This window comes from Gavialis gangeticus, unplaced genomic scaffold (genome assembly GCF_001723915.1).
Source record: "Gavialis gangeticus isolate Ggan-Ray unplaced genomic scaffold, GavGan_comp1, whole genome shotgun sequence".
NCBI classification, from domain to species: domain Eukaryota; kingdom Metazoa; phylum Chordata; order Crocodylia; family Gavialidae; genus Gavialis; species Gavialis gangeticus.
The window spans coordinates 61124318-61131674 of NW_017729033.1; the positions used below are offsets into that span (position 1 = coordinate 61124318).

A 7357-nucleotide genomic window follows, 5' to 3' on the forward strand; every position below is an offset into this window, starting at 1 on the left:
CAAGATTATCCTTTAAAGGAAGCTTCAAAATGAAGTGTTACTTATTCTTTTCTCTATTTATGAATACCCTAAATTGTTAAGCAATTTTCATTTCTTAAGCCGTATCCACAGATCTTCAAGGAAATGATTTGTTGCTGCAGTCTTTACAGTGATGATATCTGAAAGTTTATGTGACATGACTGCAGTAACAAAACAAAGTACAGTTATTAGTTGCAGGAAATAATTGAATTAACCATGGCCCAGGAGAATAGAGTAACTCCAAAATAAAAGCCCAGTCCTATAAACGTTTATAACCAAGTATTATTTATAAGTAGTAAGTGTGTCTGGGATGGAGTTGTTGATTTGGAGTTGTTACAGGTTCATAATCAATGTAAAAGTTCTCATAATTCAGACTCCTTATTGCAGGGAGCATAACGCAAGTGGTGCATGTTAGTGGGACTGCTTTGATCTGCTATTTAATATCTTCTCTGGAAACCCTTTTTTAGTTAAAACATTTATAACATTACAAAAAAATTCAGTGCATCTACCCTGCCATGCTGACAGTTCCATTATTCAGGTTTTGTTTCTTCCATAACTCCTTAGTAGGCTAGGCTATTCCCTTGATAGAAGTGCTGTTTCTGTTTTGGATGATTTGTCAAAGACTTTACTGGAGGGCTTGGTGGCTATGGAAGAAGTATTTGCAAGGCCCAACTAGGTTGATCTTAATGCACACATTTTGTAGTCTCAACCTAGATTTAAAATAGATGTGAGAGGTTTGTTCTGGACTATGGGTCAATTTTTGAGTGTTCTGAAATAAAGCTTGTACAGCTAAATATTTTCAAAAAAGAAAATGTAATTGTTGGAAAAATTACTAGCAATTTAAAGTTTGAGACTAAGTAGAATTTGTGTTTTATTCATATGGGGTTCTTATAAGGTTAACTTGTCTTTCTGGGTTTCCTTCCCTTTTCTTACTGTGTTTTCATTCTGATCTCCTCTGTGACAGCTTTGACTAGTGTCTTGTGAACAGGTTTCATTAAATCAGCACATGACTCTTTCTGAATAGATCTTACTGAGCCATTTCCAGAAGTTGAGTTGTGATTACAGCTCACAGTTTGAGGCAATGAAATCTTAAAAGCACCCTGCTTGTGCTGTCATTTTGAATCCCCATAACCAGTATGGAGTTCAGATTATGTCTCAGAATTTAACGGTTGATGTGTTTATTCATAAAGGGCCGCCTTCATGAGCAGAAGATGAAAGAAGCAAACCATGCTGCTGCTGTGCAAATCTTTGAGAAGGTAAATGCCTCCCTGCTGCCCATGAATGTTTTGGATTTGCATGGTCTCCATGTAGATGAAGCCATGAATCACTTGTCCAGAGTACTACAGGAGAAAAGTGAAGGTAGGAATAACCTAATAATCATTTCTCCCCACACAATTATTTTTTGACACTCTACTCAGCAGGGCCAGAGTAGAAGGAATACATTACATATGCCAGAAAATCTAGGGGGTCTGAGTATTGCTAACTTACCTTCAGTATTAACACCTGCAAACAACCTGATTTTTTCTTGTAATCTTTGAGGACCCCCTCTTTGCCATGGAAACATGAATAAAATGTTCTTTCCTCTTTTTACTTTCCCACCTGTGTTTCTCTATCAGTTTCTTCCTTTTTTCTTTATGCTTTATTCTCAAATCTTTTCTTCTTTTTCTCCTTCTTCAAGGAGATCTGTCACTTACTGATCTTTACCCCGACATCAGAGTTAATCACACTTGCCTTCATTACCTACCTTTTACTTTAATCTTTTCACTTGTTTCTTTGGTATTGTGTTTTTTTACTTAATCTTAGAAATAATAAAAAAAAATATGCTGGCTCTCCAGCAATTATGAGGATATTGTCCTAACACAGCTGTTATACAAAAGTTTAATTCCTCTTTCAGAGCCTTTTCATATAATTGTCACCAGTACACATTTCCTTTCAAGTTCAGAAGTACTGCCATTTTCAGACATGTCATTTGGTGAAGTATTTCTTGGAGAGTCTTCTTCCAGTGGCATATTTAAGTATTGCAGAAATGTTGTTTCCTTAGGGAAATATGCAAACAAAATACATGCAGAAAATATAATGTTATAAGTGAAGTACAATTGACATTCCTTACAAGAAATACTTGGTCTATAAGTTACAAATATATGGGCTCTCTTTAAAAATAATTTCCTAACAGAGCAGAAACATGAGTCCTAAGAGCTCTTTTCTCATTTGGAGTATGGGCAAGAGCTAATTTACTTGAGCCAATCTATAACTCTCTGCTCCTGAGATGATGCTCCTGTACTTTAAGCTGTAACGTAATGCTGTTTGATAATGCATGGTATAGTTTTATTTTCCAGAAGCTCAGCATTTGTCATCAGGTGCTTTCGATCATTGCTGGAGCCTTTTCTACTCTAGAAAATAAATAAATAATATTTCAGTCTGAATACATGAAAGGAGACCAGTCACAGGCACTGGATTGCCTGACAGTTGGTAAAGATAACAGAATGAAAAAGAGGTAGATAAAGGAGAGAGAGGCTGTTATAGATTTCACATGAAGTGATAATCCCTAAATACTTATTCATCTTTTTTTTTTAAGTATACACTACATCAGTTTGTTTAATTATAGACTCCAGATTAATTTAACTCTTTGCTTACTCTGTTTTCCTAGTCTGCATCCAAAGGATTTAGCCATAGATAGTAAGCTATTGCAGTCTTCTCAGGAGGTAGAATTTTGTTGATTTACTTACGCTTACCCAAATAGAAAGCCTCTGAAAGCCCACACTAATGTATTGAAATTGCATATTGATCCTTAGGTTGTTTCCAAGAACTTGCTGCAGTGTTGAAAAAATTACTCTCCAGCTAGTGTAACTTCAATCTCCAATTTAAAAAATATCGTACTGGTTCAGTGTCTGTCTTTTTCCTCTTATCCTTGTTTGTTAAATGAAGATGAATTTGGTTAAAAAAAATTGGTGTAAAATTGATAGAATTTGTTTAGATTTAAGAGTTTTGTTCTGTGTTCTGTAATTGGTAATTAAGTCAGTCAAATATGGTCCTTGTTATATTGCGCTCTTTTAACTGTTTTATCTCCTAACCATACGTTAATTTCAAGCAATGGTCTGATATTGTAAATGGTAGTTGAACTTGCTATAAAATCATTAGCTCTTTGTGACAGAGCACATGTAGATTATACATTTGAACAATTCCAATATAAGTTCTTAAACAATAATGATGCATTTAATTTACTTTTTATGCTGGCGGAGAAAAAACACTAAGGCACTGTTGCACAAATAACATCTATAGCCAGTGTACTAAAACAAAAAAAGGTCTAAATCACTGTGGTAAAAGTTTTCAGATGTTTGGATGAAAAAGTTCTTTTGAACACTGAGTCTGTGCAAAGAGAACATTTTAACCGTTAACAATTCCTGCTGTAACAGAGTACAAGCAGACTGGTGGTAAACCCTATCTCTGTGTGATCACGGGAAGAGGAAGCCATAGCCAGGGAGGAGTTGCTCGTATCAAACCAGCAGCCATTAAATACCTCACAAGCCACAACTTCAGGTGAGCTTAGATTTCTGTTGCTGATATTTTGAACTTACATTTAACTAGTTAAACACTGAAATTTGTTTTAGAATGTGATACAATTATTAAAATGATTTAATAAATCACAACAGAAACATCCTGTGAGCGAAGTTTAATAGTTTTGTTCTGTCATTTCGTCCTTTGACAGGTAGACAGAATTCTGTTCTTTTAAGCATAGTTTGCCTATCCATTTCCATTCAGTATGGATGGACTGAGAAAAGAAAGAAATACTTCGAACACAAGTTAAGTTGTGCTATGTGGCTAAGAAAAATAGAAAATCTACATAGACGCATCAGATACTTCACACACTTAGCTTACTTTTCAAATTTATAACTTTTTTCCTAGGATTATCTTGACTTGTTGAAATACGATACAAAAATACTTACCTGGGTTTCCAACACAGTGGTTTTGCTGATTGTAAATGTTTTAGTGTCTTGTCCTGTTATCAGGATTAATTACCTCAGTGACCACGCTGAGGTAACTAGTATAGACTGGGTTCCAGCATCTTTACCACTTTGCCTTTTGAGTTTATTATTATTGACTCTGTTATCTGTTTTAAACATATTATCTGTACAAAGTAGTTAAACTCTCCCCTCCCGCCTGGTACATACTAGAGCTGCAATTATAGGTAGCATCTAGTGCCAAACGACACCAGTCCTAGGTCATCATTTGAAGCCTCTGAGAGAGCTGGATGTAGACAAGACTTAACTGCGAATATCCAAGCAATTAAGCATATACACCATACTTGATAATTGCTCAGTCTAATATATCTCACTGTCAGCTGGTGTTCTTGATTTTCAGATTACAATTTTCTCTTTCTTAATTTTACCCCATTCCCCCTTGTTTGTTTATTCTATTGTGCTGTTAATAGTTTTTGCTTCTGTTTGTACCTTCATGTGTGAATTGTTACCATGACTACATCCTGTCAGTTAGCTAAGCTATATATATATTTTCCTTTTAATCTTTCTTCATAAATCAGTCTCTCAAAACCTCTAAACTCCATCCATTATGCCATTATGTTACTTGAAAACTTCACTTTTATGGATAGCACATTAGAAGCTAAAGTCAGATCATAGCTAGATGAATGACCATTACCACCTCTGTGATGTGATGTGATGCGGTGCCTTTGTATCTTTTCAAATATTGTATTGGTCTATTTTCTTATCAGGTGAGACTGAAAATGAATGTTATCACCCCAGTGTCTCTGTGGTGCTGTTCTAGATGCTTCTGTTTCCAACCTGACATGTTGTCATTTATCTAAATTTGTCAAGATTTTCACTCTAAAAACTCATGTTGTCACTTAGTTGTGACTATATTATCACACGTGCTTTGATTTTTCTGAAATATTTTGGTGTTGGCCTAACTTTGCTCTCTCTGGCATCAAGGAACCAGAGTTTGGCTAATTCTGAGCATCTTGGGAAAGTCCTTTCATTGATATTTTGCTATTCCCTCCATCCTTTTTTATTTTTGTTGCATTAGTATTTTTAAGTTCATTTTACAGGATAGTAGTTACCAGTATCATATATTCTTTTTCTGAAGATTCATGCCGTATTTGTTCTCTTTCAGCTCTTTGATATTGTCACATCTCTGTCACTCCTTTTATTGCCAGTGGTTCAATAATATATGTAGTTCATTAGTTTATTCCCAGTGAGAGTTACCAGGTTTAGCTCATTTATATATGATCAAATTTTCAATGTATTTCCTTATCTACTCTTTATCAAAAGTTACTTTACAAAATATTTTTAACATCCTAATTCATAACTGACTTCAGATTTCAGACAGGAGTTCAGCATCTGACAATAATTTATTCTTTTTTTCTTTATAGTTTTCTTTTTCTGATGATAACGTGATAGCAACCCTGCTTATTTTCCTTTAGCATAGGGGCTAACACTAATTTCCCCTCCTTCTTTTCCCCTTATGGTAATAACTAATTCTGACTTTGATGGATGCTTCCCCCTTTTTCTATTCTCCATGCAGATTATTTTTAACCTCAAATCTTGAGCAGTCTCTTGTGAAGCCATATTGACCATTGTTTGTATCTCTTTCTGTTTTGGCATTGTAGTTAGCTAGTAGAAGCAATATCTCTGTCACATCAAACCTTAAGATACTTATCTAATCTATCTTCTCTGTTACATCAAACATAAGCTACTTGTCTTCAGTTTCAGAGCTCTTTACAGCCTGTTTCCCTTCATCTTCTTTCACATATCAAGAGGTCAAGCCCCCAACCTTGGATCTGATGCCAATGTCCATTGCTCATTTGTAGATTTTCACACAAGCCCCTTCATGCATTCTTTTGTGTTGCTCTGCATCCTTTTGGAGTTGCTACCCATAAGCAACCACAAAGTTACTTCATCCTTCTTCAGATCTTGAAAGCGCCTCAGTAAAACTCTCTCCTTTATCATAATGTCTGCAGAAAACTTAACAATAAGATTCTGATGTGCTTACCTATTATCATGTTGACCAATATTTTCTTTTTATTTCTTTGAACTACCCATCACACTGTTTGTACCCTGCTCTGTCTTATCATTGAACTGTAGACTTTCTGGGAAAGGGGACTGACATACTGTGAGCTTGTAGAGAACCTAACACAATGGGGTCCAGGGGCTGGTGATCCTAGTCATTCTAATACAGATAACACCACCAGTGTGAAAGTGTTTTGCCATATTCCTGAATTGTTTGAGTTTCACTGGAAGCAGCTTCCATAGACAATGTTTAAAGGGCATTATTAGCGCATGATTAATATTTTTCTATGTAGATATGTAACCAGCTTTATGTTCAGCAGATTAATGAATGATAGTCAACATGTTATTGTAAAATAAAAATTAACTAGATTCATTTGGAATTATTTCCACTCTGGATCTATGACATTTCTGATTTTAAAGTTAATGGTACTATCTATTCTGTTTCATTTTCAAAATGAGGCATTATCCTTCATATCAGTATTTTAATTTGTGTTGTTAAATCAAGATAGTATATTCAAAAGAATGTTTACTATGATTCTGTGGTGGTATTTGTACAGCTGAATTGCCATAAAGTGCATTTCTTAATCCATTAGTTTCCATATAGAATTCTTAATGGTTCTTTGTTAAAACAAAATATCCTTGTAAAAGCTAGATTTATATGACATCTTGTAAAATCATATTTGCATGCTTTGTTACTATTCCTGTCTCCTCAGTCCAACTGGTGAAGCTCATACGTCATCAATTCAGCTGTTGTCCAACAGATGTCATTTAGGACGCTCCCCGATAGTCCTGTACACCTTGTTTCGAGATGCAGGTTTCCCTTGTGCAGTGTGGGGTTTTTTTGTTTGTTTTCTGGCAATTTACCTTCTTCCCTGTACCAAAAAAGCTTCCCTGACTGCTTCATCTAGTGGTCCAAAATGTTTCCCCTTAATGATTACAGTCTGCTCTGGTGGTTCCAAACAGATATTCCATGTTGTAAGGCAGTGGAGGCATGTATAGCAGCTGGGTGCTGGGTATTGACACCACTTTTCTTGCCAGAGGTTACAAAATGAGGACAATATATAAGCTTCTGCAAGTTCTGTGTATATTAGGTTGTGATCCTGGTCAAAAACTGTGAATGTATCAACTTTTCCTGGATCTATTCCTTTCTGTTCAACAAACGAATAGTGTTTTGCCCTGACTCTTGGTAAAACTTACTGGCTTAGCTATCTTAATGAACCAGTGGACAGCTGAGTTGTTGAAACTAATTATAGACTGGATGAATGCTATGGGCGTATCCCAACAAGTGTGCACATGTGGTTTGCGCCACCTTAAGCCCA

General features: G+C 35.5%; 1 protein-coding gene across 2 annotated transcripts in view; it reads left to right on the forward strand.

Moving 5' to 3' along the window:
- N4BP2 (NEDD4 binding protein 2) overlaps positions 1–7357 on the forward strand; it is a 96396-nt gene that overhangs the window by 81355 nt on the left and 7684 nt on the right. For both annotated transcript variants that reach the window (XM_019526064.1, XM_019526066.1), the window contains exons 17-18: positions 1209–1377; positions 3432–3555. In XM_019526064.1, the coding sequence (XP_019381609.1) occupies positions 1209–1377; positions 3432–3555 (293 nt within the window). The remainder of the gene's footprint in view (positions 1–1208; positions 1378–3431; positions 3556–7357) is intronic.